Source organism: Pelodiscus sinensis, chromosome 4 (assembly GCF_049634645.1).
Source record: "Pelodiscus sinensis isolate JC-2024 chromosome 4, ASM4963464v1, whole genome shotgun sequence".
In the NCBI taxonomy this organism is placed as follows: domain Eukaryota; kingdom Metazoa; phylum Chordata; order Testudines; family Trionychidae; genus Pelodiscus; species Pelodiscus sinensis.
Window position 1 is genome coordinate 22206632 of NC_134714.1, and position 18307 is coordinate 22224938.

The window sequence follows — 18307 nt, forward strand, 5'->3', positions numbered from 1 at the left end:
AGGAACCCCCCCCCCCCATTTTAAATAAAGTAAAATATTAATTTATGTCCAACACAAAAGGTTTAAATGTTTTCATTATTTATGGCAAGGGTGGGGAACTATTAGTTGGGGACCACATAAGTGAGAAGCAAAAAAAATAGTCCAGCCCCCCCCCCCAACCCTCTGATCCTGACCCCATCACTCCCCAGTCTCCAATTCCCCCATTACCTTCTCACCCCAGGCCACACTTCCCCCAACCCTGGACCCAATTTCCCCACTCCTCCCATGGGGGGGCACTCTGTGGGGTCCCCTGTACAGCCTGGTGAAAGTGGGCGGAGAGCTGGGGTAGTTCTTGGAGGCAGACTCCCACCCCATTGCTTCCTTCTCTCCCAGCTCCTTTGCATGCCAAGGGAGCTGGGGTAGGCAGAGAAGCAACGGCACACACATATTGGAGGGGAGGGGTGTCTCGATTCTGTAGGGGGAGCTGTCCCGGCTCTGCACAGGGTCCCCGTGGCACTCGGTGGAGATGGGTTGGGGAACCAGAGCGGTTCTCAGGGACACCGGGGGCTGATGTGAGTCAGGGCTTTCTTCACCTCCCCTCCTTCTCTGTGCCCAGAAGCTGGAGCTGGTGCTCCAAGCCTTACAGCTGTGTGGGCTCTGGAGGGGGAGCTGAGCTCCTGCTGTGGACTCATGCCACTGAAAATCAGCTCGCGTGCCAAAGGTTGCCGACCTCTCCTCTGTAGCTTCTGCTGAACTTATCCCTATATAAGAAGTCTGTCACATTACTTCCTGGAACTTTCTTTGTGATCTGTATCATTGCTTATTAGCTTCTGATAATAGAACAGCTATTTTTCAATGTATGAATTAGGACCCTAGGAAGAGTTTCCAGGCTGGGCTGGCCTTAGGCTGATTCGACCGAATCAGGCCCCGTGCCTAAGGGGGCCCTGCACCCCTGAACCCAGAAGTTCCAGTGAGTTACTATTCAGAGCCGGGGTCCTGCTCCAGCAATATGTGGAGCTGGGTCTCTCCCCTGGCTCTGCCTAGAACGGGCCCCGGACACCCTCTGCTGGCCCCCCTACTCATCCTCAGGGAGATGCTAATTACTAAGGATGGAGTGGAGGTTAAGGATAATCTAGGAATGGCCCAATATTTGAACAAATACTTTGCTTCAGTCTTTAATGAGGCTAATGAAGCGCTTAGGGATAATGGTAAGTTAACAAATGGGACTTAAGATAAGGAGGTAGATATTACCATATCCGAGGTAAAAAGGGGACAGGGGCAGTAAGGGAAGGGGGAGGCACCAGGAGGGTGCAGGGCTAAGGGAAGGTGCAGGTGCCAGAGGATTCTGGGGTGAAGCAGAAGGGCAGACTTCTGCAGGGGAGGGACCAGCACCAGAGGAGAGAGACAGGGCAGGTGTGTAGAGGGAGGTGTTAGAAGAGAGGTAGCTCACATGATCAGAGTGGGGCTACTGGAGGAGTGGGCACAGGGGGAGAGAATGGCTGGTGGAAGGGGGCAGGTCGCAGGAGGGTTGAGGGCCATGAGAAGGGCAGGAGTCAGGACAGCAGAGGAGGGTGAGGAGTTGGGGGGCAGCAGGCACTGGGGAGATGATGGAGCAAGGAGAGGAGACATGGCAGCAGAGAGAGAAGGTAAAGGTTTATAAAATATTTATTAATAACATAGTTTGCGCCCCACGGTGCAGTTTGGGTTTATGTGGGGATCAACATGTGGCCAGCAAGTGGAAGCCAAAACAAAAAAGTAGTCAGTGTAATTATCTTCTGTTGATATGTGTTTTAGTAGTTAAATTCTTGGACTGTCATTGCTCATGAAAAGTGCTGTCTCATGGGTAGAAATTGGGTAGATATTGCATTTTATTAATATCAGCAGAACTGACTTAAACGGGGCCTGTGTGTTGTGTAGTCTTGCCTTAATCTTTGTATTCATACCTGTCAGTGTGAGAGAAGCTATTTGTATATATTTGCTTGCATAAGCAACCACACTTAAGTTGAGGCCCTCAGCATGTTCTATAAGTATCAATGTGGCCCTTGGGGCTTCCAAAGTTGAGTTGCCCTAGCTCATCCCTGAAAGGTGTCTGTCGAACCTGGTCTTAAATATCTCCAGTGATGGAGATTCCACAATCTCACTAGGCAATCTCACTAGGCAATTTATTCCAGTGTTTAAACACCCTGACAGGCAGGAAGTCCACCCTAAACCTCCCTTGCTGCAATTTAAGCCCATTGCTTTTCATCCTTTTGTCTATTTTTGTCTCTTTAAGCTCCCAGTTAAAATTTTGAAAAGCACTTGAGTGACTAAAGTCACTTTTGAAAATTGGACTTGGAAATCTAAGCTCAGATTGTCAAAGGTAATAAAGCTCCTAAAGAGACAGTTGCCAACTCGGATGTTCAAAGATATCTATCTGATCTTTACACACCTTTGAAAATCTGGTCATAAGTGTCCTAGTCAGTTCTGAAGGTGAGATGTAGGAGCCCAGTTCTAATTCCTTCAGGCTTTTTTTTTTAATTTGAACATTTATCTACACTAATTGCCCTCCTTTCTCTTTCGCTATCCCATAAATGCATGGATCAAAATTATAGGTGCTTTGTGAATATGCTGACTTGAGAGTGGAAAGATTTCATATTGTCATATATGATTCCTGGTATCCCATCTCAAATATGAAAAACTAGGTTAATACCTGTTCATATCAGGAGCTGTTGAATTCAGTTCACCATTTGCAGTATCTCATTAGGATGTTTAGTGGAGAAGATATTGGGTTTTTTTTAAATTTATATTGTGGGCAAAGCATGGGCTCACAAGAATTCCTCCATTGTTTTACCATGAGTCTCAAAACATTTGGTGTTTTTCTAAAGGCCTGGAGTCAATTGATTATGTAGGAATCTCAGCTTTCATTTAGAAAAAGTTCTCTATACTTCTGGGCCTTACAGCTAAGGAGGAAAGCTTTAAAACCTGAACCTGACATTAGAAACAAAAGGCCAATAAAAATCCAACATATTTTATTTTAAAAAAATCTTATGATTTGTAGACCATTCTCATAACTTTGTGTAGGTGTTCCTTGTGATTTTTGGGTTGGCAATACTGCTCTTTGATTGGTGAATTTAGAGAGGTCTCTCCCTTCAGTTTCCCTTTCCACCCTCCTTTTTTGTCACAGGTCATCAAAGAATCATAGAGACAATGGAGAGTAGGGCGAGTCCATGACTATGGTTAGTGACTGGTCAGGGTGACTATTATCAGCCAGTGGTCTGAATGAGCTATCTACTGCCATCTGTTAATCAACTGTAGGAAAAGGCTTCAGAAGCAGGCCTTATTTATATAGACATACCTACTTTGCCACAGAGATCAGTAGACACACTTGCTGTGTCAAGGTGATCAATTTTGGCTCTTTTGGGTTGAAATTCACTTAAGACTTGAAGCTGGGAGAATGAAATGTTGTTATCCAATGTTATCTCCTATCTGCTCTGGTCTTCTCTCACTCCACTTCCTCTCCTCCCCACCCCCCTTTCCATTTAAAAGGCTCTTCAGCAGCCTCAGGTGAGAACAGATGGCTCTGATTGATTTACAGCAGCACTATCTCCTTTGCTCCTGATTAACCAGGGCTGTTGCTGCCTTTTAGAGGTGCCTTTCTCTCTAACTATTGTAGTCCTCCAGCCTGAACCTGTCACAGCATCCACACAAGGGCTATGTCTACACTACGAGGGCTTTTTTTGCGCAAAAACCCGTCAAGCGTCCATACCTCAAATGCGCTTTTGAGCAAGGAAATCAAGAGTAAAACAGAGCTTTTTTCACCGTAGATAAACCTCCTTTTACGAGGCATAACTCGCTTTTGCGCAAGAGTTCTTGCGCAAAAAGGCAAGTGTGGATGCTCCAGAGTGTCGAGCACAAGAAACCCCTATGGGAAAAAGCACAGGTGCTCTGATGGCCATTCTATGAATGGCCATCAGAGCTTTCTTGCACAAGAGCGTCCATGTGGTGTGGACGTTCTCTTGCACAAAATGCGATGTGCTTTGAGGTGTGGACGTGCTCTTGCGCAAGTATTTTTTGTGCAAAAACTCTTGCACAAAAGGCTTCTTGCGCAAGAAGCATGTAGTGTAGACGTAGCCAAGGAGTTGTGTAGAGTAGAGTAGAAGAATGACTTCTCATGTCTTGCTTACAACACTCCTGTTAATGCATCCCAGAATAGAAATATTAGTGTTCTGAACTACTTTCCTTAGCCTGGTGTGTGGATGAGGATGGATTTGATTACTTGACTTACGGTCAGTCGACACTGCCAAATTATGCTGGTATAACTACATTGCTCAAGGGTGTGGAAAATTCCCTAGTGTACACAGTGCTTTGTCAATGGGAGGGGTTCTCCTGTTGATATAACTGCTGACCTCTTGGGGAGGTGGAGTACCTGCACCAACAGGAGAAGCATGGCCCACTGTTTTAAGCATTGTTTTCTAATCTATATCAATTATGGGTGATGGAAACTAACATGGAATTCTGAGAAATGCTTGTCATTTTGTTAGATTTGTGTTCCTAGGTGACGTAGGCACTAAAGAATAGTTAACTACGGATAGAATGAATTATCAAACTAAAAACGTCAAGGGTCAAGAGAATGAAAGCAAGCAGTTTATTGGGGAAGGAATCTTTAGTCAGTCAGGGTATGTCTACACTACCCCGCTAGTTCGAACTAGCGGGGGTAATGTAGTCATCCGCAATTGCAAATGAAGCCCGGGATTTGAATTTCCCGGGCTTCATTTGCATGAAGCCGGCCGGCACCATTTTTAAATGCCAGCTAGTTCGAACCCCGTTCCGCGCGGCTACACACGGCACAGAGTAGCTAGTTCGGATTAGGCTTCTAATCCGAACTAGCTGTACTCCTTGTGGAATGAGGAGTACAGCTAGTTCGGATTAGGAAGCCTAATCCGAACTAGCTACTCTGTGCCGCGTGTAGCCACGCGGCACGGGGTTCAAACTAGCCAGCATTTAAAAATGGCACCAGCCGGCTTCATGCAAATGAAGCCCAGAAAATTCAAATCCCGGGCTTCATTTGCAATTGCGGATGACTACATTACCCCCGATAGTTCGAACTAGCGGGGTAGTGTAGACATACCCTCATAGTATAAAAAACTGTTTTTATTAACATACACATTACCTTCAGTAATTAACATTCTGGAATATTCAACATATTAAGATTTGAACCCCAGCCCTTTCAAATAATGTGTGAGAGCTCACAATATACATGACCAGATTAGATGTACAACAGGTCCTCTAGCAAAATCAAGAAAGACCAGATTTAACATTCCTGATACTTAATAGGGTTTTTTTAAAGCAGAAAATAAATGAAGGAAATATTTCAGGCCTTGATACACATTAACAAGGTAAAAAGGATCCAATCTGATTATTTTTTTTAAAAAAATCCTCTGCAGAATTCTGAAAAAAATTTGCAAGTTAGCCTTAAAATTGTGTTACAGTGAACTCTTACATCAACAAGAGGATGAATCATCTTGTGGTTCAGGCACTGGACCAACAATCTGGAAATCTTGATTCTGTAGCTGGCTCATTTGTAGACTTCCTGTGTGACCTTGGGAAAGCCATTCACTGCACCTTTAGCTTCAGTTTCATCATCTGTCAAAGGGGAGTAAGTACTCAGATACTATAGTAATGGGGACCATATAAATGCCAATAAATGCAATTTTTATTATCTTACTCTTTTAGGTTTAACATTTATTTTTATGTGGCAAACAGTTCTACCTGGCAAAAAATGAGTATAGACAGAAAATCCAAAGGTTGCAGTAACATATTTGGCCATATAACTAAGTAGTATTTTAAATCTAAAGTTAGTTTTAGTTAATGAATGGTTAAATAACTTTAATTTTAAAACTTGTTTAACCAGAGTCACTAAGTTTTCTCAGAAATTTGCTAACTTTCTCTTTGTATTAATGATATTATAAACAATACAGCATTATTTAGAGGAACTATAGCAAAGCAGAAAGGTTCAAGAGGGCATGTAAAGGAAACAATCTAAATGATTATTAGATGTCTTCGGGACCCTCAACAAACATGGAATAGTTGTGATTTTCAGCAGTCTTACCTATGTCAGTAACATGCACTGAAGTGAACAGGTTGTTCTGTAATTCACATACCAAAACAGGAATAAGAAACCTTGGGCATTTATAGAGGATTATATCCTTTCTAAACCTTGAACTTTATGCATCATTACTTTAGTGGTTACATAGGAAGTAAGGGTTACCAATAATTTTGGAGTGAAATATTCTTGCTATTATACAGGGATGGGGGATAGATATATTACATTACCATTCATAATACTCACAAATCATCTGCAGGAGAATCCCTCCCTGCACCAAGAAAAATCATGCAATACCAAAATTGACAGTTTATAAACAAAGCCACAACTGTATTTATCAAGCTATTCTGGTGAATTCTGAAATTTGTCTTCACCTTATGTCCTAGTTCAAATGAAATGCTGATTACAGTGATGTTATTTTTGTATGAGAAATGTAAAAATGTTAACCAAATTCTTCCAATCATGCAGAAGGGAATATAGATTCATTATTAGAAGCTGAAAAGTAAATGTTACTACTTTTGTATACTTACTGATATAAAGCATTTGTACAACTTGAAATTTCATTTTACTGTTCCAAATTCTAGGGAGGAGAAAGCCATTACCTGAAAAAAAAATAATGAACTACATGTACCAGTTATGCAAATCCCTTGATCACATGCACAGGTAAGACACTAAATTCAACAGTAACCTTGCGAGAAGTATGCCATATGCTTATAATTAAATATCACCTAAAATAATTAGAAACATTGTGAATATGCTCATACTTCCATTGAGTTCGTTTTGGTATTTTTATATTGATGCAGAAATGGAATATTTCATAGAGATGTGAAACCAGAAAATATATTAATAAAGGTAAGTAGTTTTGAAAGATCACTTAACTGAAAGTGTAAGTACATTTTATATATATGTGTCTGTTTATTCTGAGACACTAATGTATCTTTGTAAATGTGAGGTATAATTTTCATAGTCATAGAGGTGACTCTTACATATATAGCTTAGTCTGTGCCCTTCTTGAATGGTGAATGAACAAATGTTTTCTATTGCTATTGGCTAAAAGTATAAATGGTTTCTATTGTTCTATAGCTGGAAATCTTACATCTGAACTAAGCCTGAAAGCAAACAATAATATATGAACAATTAAATCTGTCTTTTTTCCTTTCTGTGCTATATCTGAAACAAGTGATGGGACTCAATCCTGCTGGGCCTCTTGATGTTTAACTCCTATTGTCGACAGAAGTTGTTCACATAATTGTAGAAGGAGACCTTCAGTTGATTTTGTTTTTGAAAGACTCCCACATTTAAAAACTATCAAATGATGGCAAAAGGCCCATTTTTTCCAGAGTTGTTTAGTAGTGTTATTGTCAGAATTCAGTTTGTTTATTTTTATGGGAGAGATTTTACTGTTTCAAAGTCCTCAGCATGTTCAAAGAGAAACCAGTAGGAGGAAGAGGAACTAATACAAAGAAAAGCCAGAAAAATACCTTATCATGTGACTGCTAAAAATGAGGACACCAAGAAAATAACTTCACCTACATAGGTCACATTCAGCAACTTTTTCCCTTCAAGACTAGCTAATATATTTTACTATTAAAGATTAGTTCTAATTTTTTGTGTGAAAATATACAGAAAGATACGAATGTGTACTATGGGCCATCAATGGCCTTAAATTCAAAGGCACTTAAATTGTAAAACTGCCCTTTAAATTGTGTTACCGTAATGAAACATGTAACATAGCTGAGATATGCTTCATTGATAAACACCATTTGGTTTCTTTGGAGAATAGGCTTTAATTAACAATTAATCACAGACATGCAATTTGACGTTCCAGATCACCTCTTTTCTCTTAAAAAAGGGAGCTGGAAAAGTTAGTACCTAAAGCTAACTATAATTAGATTTATAATTGTTGGTTCAATATTTCTGCTTTTGCTTCAGTATTTGACTGTTTTCTAATTTATTGGACTACATAACAAGTTTTTTGTGTTTTTGATTTTTTTTGCAGCAAGATACCTTGAAGTTAGGAGACTTTGGATCTTGTAGAAGTATATATTCCAAGCAGCCATATACAGAATACATCTCTACACGCTGGTACCGAGCACCTGAGTGTCTGCTCACAGATGGCTACTATAGCTACAAAATGGACATGTGGAGCTCTGGCTGTGTTTTCTATGAAATCACAAGGTACAGGACTAAGTAAAAAGAAATTAAGAGTCTAGTTTATTCAGTGTCAAAAAATGCCAAACTGAGGGTCAACTCATTATGTAAACATTACTCACATCATGTGCTGATATCTTAAGGGCATAAATGTTGTTTTCCATAGTTTTCTGGAACTCTTTCATGCCTTTAGTCTGGAAGTTACATTAGGCAGAGATTCTGCCATGTCTGGCACCAAACGCATATAATAGCAAATTAACAATAAAGTAGCTGAATGCATAACAGAAAGTAACACTGTCACACAGGGGCAGACCAAGACTAGCTGCCAACAACTGGTGCCCTAGGTCAGCGTTTCCCAAACTATGGGCCGCGGCCCAGACTACGGGCCGTGGGAAAAAACACCGGGCCTCAGCATGGCTGTCAGGAGGGGAGCAGAGCGGGGCGGGCTGGGGGAGAGGAACCGGCTCCCGGGAAGCAGTGCTGGGGGCAGTGGGGCTGTCCCGGTGGAGATCCGGGCAGGCGGGCGGGTGGCCAAAGCAGGGCTGGGAGCAGCAGGTCTGTTCCACAGAGATTCGGGTGGGCGGCGATAGCAGGGCTGGGGGCAGCGGGGTTGTCCCGTGGAGATCCGGGCATGTGGGCAGGCGGGCGGGTGGCGGAAGCAGGGTTGGGGGCAGCGGGGCTGTCCGGCAGCGGAGATCAGAGAGGGCAGGCGGCGGAACCAGGGCTGCATGGGGGGAGGGAGAACTGGCTGGGGCAGATCAGGAGGAGGAGGACGGGAGAATCAGCTGCCGGAAGCAGGGCTGAATGGGGGCAGTGAGGCTGGTGGGGGGCGGAGGGGTCATCAGGGAAGTGGGGCTGACAGGGGGGGGGATTGGTGGGTGGCGGGGGGAACCGGCCGCTGGAAGCAGGGCTGGACGGTGGCTGCAGGGCTGGACTGGGGAGATCAGGAAGAGAAAGTGGGGGGGAGAGCGGGACTGACCTGGGCACATGCAGACAGACGAGTGAGTCTGGCCGGGGAGTCCATTTTGCCCCCTCCCTCCCAAATACCCTCCCTGGAGTAGTTGTGAACTGCTTGTCAGGTAGACACACACAGACAGCGTGAGCACATCTACCAGCCAGGCAGCTAAGGACTAATACACCTAATTATAATAAAACATACCTAATTAAAAAATACCAGGCATTTTATATTACAAAACCGGACACCTGGCAACCCTACCCTTCCTTGTACCCTCCCTCCTAGCCAGGTACCCTACCCCCAATCTGCTCCCGCCTCCTGAAGTGCTCATGTGGCGCCAGGTCCCCCAAGCCCTGACCCAGGCTGGGTGGAGGATGCAGCTGGGTGAAACACTGAAAATTTATTCATTTTTCATTCTTTTTTTATATGTGTTTATATTTTTGGGCTGCAAAAGACAGTACTGAAAAAAAACCAGGTTCCAACTAAAGTAAAAAGTTTGGGAAACCCTGATCTAGCCAGCTTTCTATCCATTTTACAGTCCATTTATCCAATCCATATTCCCTTAACTTGCTGGCAAGAATATTGTGGGTGACTGTACCAAAAGCTTTGCTAATGCGGCACTGGGGGCTTTGGGAGGACCAGAAACAATTTATGTGAATATTAATCATTTGCTTATTGAATATGCAAATGAATGCTACCAGTCTTCCAAAAGCTCGTGAATGGATTTACTGGTCCCCGTGTCAAAAAGTTTGGGAACCCCTCCCCTAGGTGAACCATGCAATCGGCGCCTCCACCGCCAAACCCCTCAATGATATTGCGCCACCATTTGGCGCCCCATTTAACTTGGCGCCCTAGGCAACCGCCTAGTTTGCCTATATGGACGGACCAACCCTGCTGTCATATATCTTTAGGTAGTTTATTACCCCTAAATATTTTATTGTTTGTAATATTTTTCATGATTGAATAACTTTTTCACTTCTTTACTTGGGAAATAGTTTGTTTCCTTCTTTTCTTGACTGAATCCTGGATGTCTCACTGGGGATATGCTCCCAGCAGTGTCCCTCAGTGATCAGTCTCGAGACAGGGAGTCCCCGCTGTAAGTCGCCCCAGTATACATCCGTTCCACACTGAAGTTGTTGACATTTGTAGGAACTGATGCATTATAAGTCCTCCCATTCCCTGCTATAAGTCATGTGAAACACTCCCCCCAATTGGCTTAAATGGAAGTCAGCTGCAGGAAAAATTTCCCCGCTTTAAATTGTTTCACTGCAAGTCCAAGTTTTTTGGAATGTATCTTGGACTTATAGCGAGGATCCCTCTGGTACTAGTCAATATTTTCATTAATAACTTGGAGTGGAGAGTGCACTTATAAAATCAGGGAAGGTTGCATGCATTTTGGAATATAGGATTAAAATTCAAAATGACTTTGACAAAATGGAGAATTGGTATGAAATCAGTAAGATAAAATACAATAAAGATAATTATAAAATACTACACATAGGAATGAAGAACCAAATGCACAAATTAGGGATGTAAAATCCCGTTTAACTGGTTAAAGGCGATGAAGTGATGGGGTCAGTTTAGCCCAGCTGGGCTGGAGCAGCGCCCCCTGCGTGCTGTGGCTAGGGTGGAGCGGCCCCCTGCTGCAGGGAGGGGCTGTTCCAGCTTGGCTGTAGCAGCCCCTGCTTGCAGTGCACCAGCACAAGAATGTCCCTGTCTGCAGCGAGGGGGAATCTGTTCCAACTCCCACCGGTTAACTGGAACTGGTAAGTATCATCCATTAAGGGTGATGGAGTGGAGGGTGTAATTAACCTTTCACATCCCTAGCACAAATACAGAACAGTGACTAAATGGTTAGGTGATTGTACTACTGAAAAGATCTGTGGTGTGTCGTGAATCAACAATGTGATGCAATTGTGAAAAAGGCTATTTTAATTCTGTGGGGTATTAACAGTAGTGTCGTATGTCAAACATGAGATAACTGTATCACTTTACTTACCACTAGTGAGGCCCTCAGCGGCAGTATTGTATCCAGTTGTAGGCACCACCCTTTAGGAAAGATGTGAACAAATTGGAGGGAGAGCAACAAAAACAAAAACAAAAGGTTTTAAAAAACGTGTATGAGGTGGGTTAAAAAACCTGGGCATGTTTAGTCTTGAGAAATAAGATTGGTTGGGAGAGAAGGGGACATCTGATAATAATCTTCAACTATATTAAGAACTATTATAAAGAGGATGAGGAGCCATTGTTTTCAGTATCCACGAAAGATCTAACAAGAAGTAACAGATTTAATCTGCAGCAAGGGATTTTACATTTAGATATTAGGAGTAACTTTCTAACTATTCTAATTAAGTTCTGAAATAGGTTTCCAATGGAGGTTGTGGAATCCCCATCATTGGTGGTTTTTAAGAGCTGGTTAAACAAACAACTCTTAGGGATGGTCTAGGTTTATTTTATCCTGCCTTAGCATGGGTGGATGGGCTTGTTGACTTTTCAAGGTCCTTCCAGTTCTACATATATATGATTCTATGCTAACATTACAGATGAGATGTGACTGCAGCACATATATGCCTACCAATGCTATTTTTAATCTATCTAGCACATCACATGTAACAATAGTAAAGTAGACTTGGCACATACCAGACTCTCCAGGCAGTTTGTACTCTGGCTGCTAGCCAGTGTTGTTATGTCTTCACTGTTATTATTACTTGTACTATGCTTAAGGGATGTAAAAATGTATAAAATATTAATCATATAACTGATCAAAATTCAATTGGTTACACAGTTAACGGCAGGGCTGCCTGCTTTCAGCCCTTTGGGGGCTGCTGGCCCCACAGCATGGTGGCCCCTGCCAGGCTGGAACAGCCCCCACCCTCGGTTTTGATTACAGGCAGTCCCCGAGTTACGCGGATCCAACTTATGTCGGATCCGCAGTTACAAACGGGGTTTTTCTCGCCCCGGAGGACGGGAGCGGCAGGACGCCCAGATGCGCCGCGGTCCCGCTGCCCGCGTCCTCTGGGGCGAGAAAAGCTGCTCCGCATCTCCCTGGTCTGCTGGGGGGGGAAGTCCCCCCCCAGCAGACCAGGGAGACGCTGAGCAAAGCCGCGGAGCACGCGGGCAGCGGGACAGCCCAGATGCACCGCGGCTGTCCCGCTGCCCGCGTGCTCCGTTGCTTTGCTCCCGGTCTCCCTGGTCTGCTGGTGACCTGCAGACCAGGGAGACGTGGACCAAAGCCGCGGAGCACGTGGGCAGCGGGACAGCCCAGACGCGCCGCGGAGGACCCAGGGAGACGCGGAGCAAAGCCGCGGAGGACCCGGGCGGCGGGACCGCGGTGCGTCTTGGTCCGCCGCCCGCGTCTTCCTGGTCTGCTGGGGAGGGGGGGGCGCAGCGAGTGCGGGCCCCCCCCCCCCAGCAGACCAGGCTTTTCTCCGAACGCCTGTGGTAGAGCAGCTGGGGCGCTGCCGGTTGGTCCCGTAGCACTGCTCTGGGCGCTACTGGACCAATCCGGCAGCACCCCAGCTGCTCTGCCCCAGGCGTCCTGATTCAGCCGCTGCTGGTCAGTTTCAGCAGCGGCTGAATCAGGATGTCTGGGGCAGAGCACCCCGGCTGCTCTGCCCCATGCGTCCCCAAGTCAGCTGCTGCTGAAACTGACCAGCGCTGAGTACAGGAAGCCCGAGGCAGAGTTGCTCTGCCCCGGGCTTCCTGGAATCAGCCACTGATCAGTTTCAGCAGCAGCTGACTTGGGGACGCCTGAAGTTCTTAACTTGAATCTGTATGTAAGAACTGGCGTCCAGATTCAGCCTGTTGAAACTGATCAGCGGCTGATTCCAGGAAGCCCGGGGCAGAGCAACTCTGCCTCGGGCTTCCTGTAGTCAGCCGCTGGTCAGTCTCAGCAGCGGCTGAATCTGGATGCCAGTTCCAACTTACATACAGATTCAACTTAAGAACAAACCTACAGTCCCTATCTTGTACGTAACCCGGGGACTGCCTGTATATATGTGAGATGTTAGTATTTTTGCCTCCTCCTTTAATTTACTCTTTTGCAACTGCAGAGGAAATCAGTCACATGGGAGTCAACTCTGTAATTTAATATGTAAATGTTTGCTCAAACCTCATTTTCTACAGGCTCTGTTTTGAAACAAGAAAAAAATCTAGACCTTATGGTTTGACCCTATGCAAAAGTGAGTTTTGAGAAAGCTGGAATAAAATTTCTTCAGCTGATTGAAATCTGCAAGTATGTAAGAAATTATAGAATGGGGGAGAGTCATTATAATCTCCATTGTTATTAATATTCATGAAAATAGCTAAGGAAGTGAATATTTCCTGAACATCTCTGTGCTCTGGAAATGGAGTGCTGTTCTGTTACACACTTCTCCTTTCCCCTCCTCCACTTGACTGTGTGCCCTAGCAGTGGCAACAATCCTGTTCTGTTCTCCTCACAAACTGGTACCTCTTTGTTTGGTATGCAACAGTAGTGACAGCATTTTTGCTTCTGTCTTCTTCACCAAGCACATGTAGCTGTTATTGCTGCTGCCACAATTGCCACATAAACCAGCAGTCCTCCTGCTTTGGCTACTTACTAGCCAGTCGGAATAATTAATTTGATGTTGGGCAAAAGCCAGCTGACATTCAAAACCTCCAAATATATCATTTCTCCCACAAAATAACATTGATCCCAAATTAACTAACTCTATAATACTCTTACAAAATGCCACACTGTCATCCCCGTAAAAAACAGCTGAGCTTTGAAGCTCTGCAAGTATATACCATGTGAATGTTTACAACAGAGTTTAAACATTTTTGGCAGACTGTGGGTGTGGGGAAGGGAAGGTCAGTGGTTAGAGACTATTCTTTTGGTTGAACTGATTTATCCATTGTCACCAGAAGTGTGGGCAATAAACGGACACATTGTTCTCCTATTGCTGGTCATACGAAATACGGTCCGTCAGTTTTCAGAACACTACACAGTGGCAATCAGCCCATTAGAACTAGTTTAAATCACTTTTAATATTGTCAACATTATTTATTGTCTTTCAGTTTCCACCCTCTTTTTCCTGGATGTAATGAATTGGACCAGATATCAAAAATCCATGATATTCTAGGCACCCCTGCTAAGAAAACTCTTAATAAATTCAAACAGTAAGTGTGTTGAACACTCCCATATTTATTAATCTAAATAAGTAAAATCTGCTATATAGTCTAGCAATTTTCACAATCACTTATTTTATTTAAACACTTAAATCTAAATATAGTCAGTCCTATACCTTATTAATTAATATTTAAATACTTAAGTCTCACTTAAGTGTAATTCCTAAATGCAATTTTCTGATCACTCAAGATTAAAATTGAGGGGAGAGAGAATGTGAGCTACAAAAAAAATCTCAAATCTACTCCTTAGGGATTTGTGTCATGCAGTCTGTACCACCTAAATCATTGCTCTACAAACTTTGTGGTAAAGGGGATTTTTCTCGTCCACAAATGTAATGCTGCTTCATGCTACTTGCCAAATAGTGATTTTCTCCCTATCCAGAGGCAGTTCCTCTGTGGTGCTCCAAGGCAGGTGAGAAAATCAAAATTGTATTCTAGGTCTCAGCTAGCAGTTTATTAATGCACCGTCTAGCATGTCGATGATTTTATAAGAAAGGAGATTCTTCTTCATTATTTCCCTTTTTGAAATCATAGTAATTTACTGTGCCTAGTCAGCTTATTTTAGCTTTTTAGATATTTATTCAATAAGTTTAATATCCAGAGGCAGTTTATATGAATGATAAGTGTTTGCTCTATTACTGGGTTTAACACAGGTCAAGAGCTATGAGATTTGATTTTCCATTTAAAAAAGGGACAGGACTATCTCCACTTGTGCCTAATATCTCCCCCAAGAGCCTCTCCCTTATGTATGCAATGATAGAATACGATCCTGATCAGAGAATTGGTGCCCACCAAGCATTACAGCATCCTTATTTCCAAGAGCTGAGGTAAGTTTATACTTTCAATACAGGAATTTAAAGTTAGATTCTGAACTGCATAATGCATTATGGAGAAAGGAACTTGGTCTTAGTAAACCCTGAATTGATTAGGTGGTAATCACCTTGCAAATAAACATCCCTGCTGTTTTGCAGGTTTTTTTGTTTACTGCATTAAAACAACTGAGAATTAAAGTTCATATGGAGTTCATATGGCAGTTTGTTTTTTACCTCTTCATATGAAATCTGGAATCAAGTAGGACAGTATTGTTTGACTTTGTGTTCACCTTTTTCAGAGTAGCAGAGAAGCAAGCTTTAACTATGCACAGAAAAATGCGATTAGCAGAAAACATAGTGGGACAAGAACCTATCAACTTGTGGAATATTTCAAAAGATGGTCATAGGCAGGTAATTTTAAAATCAAATTTGAGAACATGCAGACTCTTTAAATAAAGTAATTGTAATGCCTAGATAAATAAATAAATGTCTTAATTAGTGGTGGTTGCATGTTTTATTCCAATTAAGATGTCAGACCTGTATAGGAATCTACTGTCACACCTCAGCACTTGTGCAAAATCCCATTGAAAGGCAGAGGTTAGGGCAGGGGTGGGCAAAGGGCCCTCTGTGAGCCAGATCCAGCCCTCCAAGCTGGTGGATCCGCCTGTGGCCACCCTGCCACTCCCCCACCTCCGGCCAATCAAGGCAAGAGCATGCAGCAGAGAGACATGCCAGCCATTTTAAAACGGCTAGCTTTAATCTATAGCTGACATGTGCCTCTGGCAAGGAGGAGCGGGGGAAGGAAGCTTTGTGCGCTCCTCACCCCCAGACCAATCAGGGCCTAGGGGTGGGAGCACGTGAAGTCTCTTGCATTCCTTTCCCTGTCCTGTCAGGGGCGTACAGCAGCTAGACACACACGTTGGCTGTTTTAAAACAGCCAGCGTGTCTCTCGAGCCACCACAGAGGCAAGGAGACTGTACTCGCTCCCCTAACCCCAGGCACTGATTGGTTATGGGGAGGGAGAGTGGCAGGGTTGTCGCAGGCTGGATACACCGGCTTGACAAGCCAGATTTGGCCCTATGCTCACCACTGGGCTAGAGAAACACACTGGCTGTTTTAAAACAGATGGCGTGTGTCTCTAGCCACCGTATATTCTTGTGGGGCAAGGAGACTTTATGCGCTTCCCAGCCCCCAGGTCCTGATTGGCTGGGGGCAGGGGAAGTGTATGAGGGCTCCTCTCTCTAGGGGGTGGAGGGCGGAAGGAAGGGAAAAGACATCTTGTGCTCCCCACCCCAGGCCAATCAGGATGGGGGAAGCACTAGAAGTATCCTGGTCTCGCCCTTTCCGCCCAAGGCCCTCCCCCTTCCGGGGTGGCCCGAGGCCACTTCAAAAATTTCTGAAGTGGCCCCCTTTTAAAAATTATTGCTCACCCCTGGGGTCAGGGCCTAAAGGTTTGTCATAGTCCCTTAATTAGATAGTGATAATAGTGTTGCTGATAGCTTTTTGCCTTCAGAATTAATTAAAAAGGACAAAATTTTTTATTTCTATTAATATACATTAGAAATGTTGGCCTCGTCTCTACCCTATTTTTTCTGGAAGACTATAGATAACTAGAGACCTAAGGTAACATTAGATGCCAAGGATATGAAACCTCATTGAGAGAACCTTATATGTAGACTGTTAAATCTTTTGTTTATACCTATCTAATCTAACTCCAAAATGATTCCACTTCTCCATCCCTTCATCCCAATACCAAGTTACTAATCTGCATCTCTGGGTCATCCAACTGAGACCTGCAACAAAACCGGACTTGGCCTCCCTAATTTGATATTTTTGTTCTTGACAGAGACAAGGTCGGTTAGCTAATAAAATGTATTTATTCAGCTTTTATTGAAGAGATGCTTTCAAGCTTCTCACAGCTCTTCCTTAAGCCTCTGTAGCTGACATATATTCAGCCTTTTTTTTTTTTTACGTTAAACACCTCATCATTTGGCAACAACAACAAAAAAAGGTCACGAGAACAATTTTCTTCTATGGGTCACCTTTAAAGTATAAGTCCTTTTCCCAGTAGCAGCCATTTGCTCCAGTAATTTAATTATTGAGAGTTGGTTGAAATAGGATTTGTACACAGATACTTGAAAAACTACTACAAAAAAGAAAACGTGCAAGTAGTTATATAAGTAATCATCAATATGGTGTGTGTGGGGGGGGGGGGTAGGTTGGGTTTAAGAATTCAGCTGAAATGGAGCTTTGGTGGATTTTTTTGGTGGGGAAATGGAATTTTCTTTATATTTTATCCGATTTAAGAAAAATGTCATTATCAGCTGATTGAAATTTGTATCTTTATTTTAAAAGCACTCTCTTAGGAAAACCCAGGACAATCCAATAAGATATCATGAACCACCATATGCGATAGAATTGCCACAACTGAGTGTTTCTGGAGTAACCAAATTGACTTCTTATCCTATGCCTACATTTCATTCAGTTTTTACTACACCTGCAACAAATGGTGAAGTTCCTCTGTTACAACATATTAAATATATTGGGACAAATCACAAGGTAGTAAACTTTTAACCTTATTCATTTATATACAACATATAAATATAAATGTACAGACCATATTTCAAATATCTATCATTTTTTCAACAGTCTGAAAAACAAAAGGAATTTAAACCTTCAATGAAACAATACCATTTACCCACCATACAAAGAAGAGGTGGAGGATATTGACCATCTTGTCAAATATTTGGAATGTAAGGAAAAGCATGAATATGCAGTGAAACAGATTCAGCCATGCTTTCTCTATTATTGTCAAAGGTACACCAAAAGCAATAGTGCCTTATCATTTGTTTCCCAGAAATGCTGCAGGAAAATTCTACAAGACTGTTAGCACTTTATTTCTGAACCTACATCAATATTTAAGCACCATTTTGGAAGCTCAAAATGCACTTTATACTTCAGTCCTTTTACACAAATTAGCTTTTTTAATTTTTTTTAAAAACATGGATTTAGGAAAACAAAACAAAATTTAGGAAGTTTTAGTTTGAGTGCTAGAAATAATATTTTGTAATTTTTTATATTATCTATAAAATATAAAGTTTATGATGTTATTTAAGACTTGTTGAACTTGATCTGTTAATTTTGTACCTTTAACAGATAAAAATGTTAGTTGCCTATAGT

At 42.9% G+C, this 18307-nt stretch overlaps 2 protein-coding genes across 8 annotated transcripts in view; one reads left to right on the plus strand and one right to left on the minus strand.

Annotated features, from left to right (window-relative positions):
- Positions 1-18138, plus strand: part of MOK (MOK protein kinase) — a 35113-nt gene extending 16975 nt beyond the window's left edge. For 3 of the 6 annotated variants that reach the window (XM_006119987.4, XM_025183067.2, XM_025183068.2), the window contains 8 exons: positions 6646-6724; positions 6865-6913; positions 8061-8239; positions 14205-14306; positions 14969-15142; positions 15427-15538; positions 17483-17686; positions 17777-18138. In XM_006119987.4, coding sequence (XP_006120049.2) covers positions 6646-6724; positions 6865-6913; positions 8061-8239; positions 14205-14306; positions 14969-15142; positions 15427-15538; positions 17483-17686; positions 17777-17857 — 980 coding nt within the window. In that variant the 3' untranslated portion in view covers positions 17858-18138. Of the gene's footprint in view, positions 1-871; positions 950-5493; positions 5615-6634; positions 6725-6864; positions 6914-8060; positions 8240-14204; positions 14307-14968; positions 15143-15426; positions 15539-17482; positions 17687-17776 lie in introns of those variants that run through there. The other 3 variants (XM_075926555.1, XM_075926554.1, XM_025183070.2) reach the window with 3 other exon arrangements.
- WDR20 (WD repeat domain 20) overlaps positions 5077-18307 on the minus strand; it is an 85759-nt gene continuing 72528 nt past the window's right edge. Inside the window, exons 4-5 of one of the 2 annotated variants that reach the window (XM_006119985.4) lie at positions 6592-6663; positions 5463-5601 (exon numbers count right to left, since the gene is read on the minus strand). In XM_006119985.4, the coding sequence (XP_006120047.1) occupies positions 6622-6663 (42 nt within the window). In that variant the 3' untranslated portion in view covers positions 5463-5601; positions 6592-6621. Of the gene's footprint in view, positions 5602-6591; positions 6664-18307 lie in introns of both variants that reach the window. The other variant, XM_075926548.1, reaches the window with a different exon arrangement.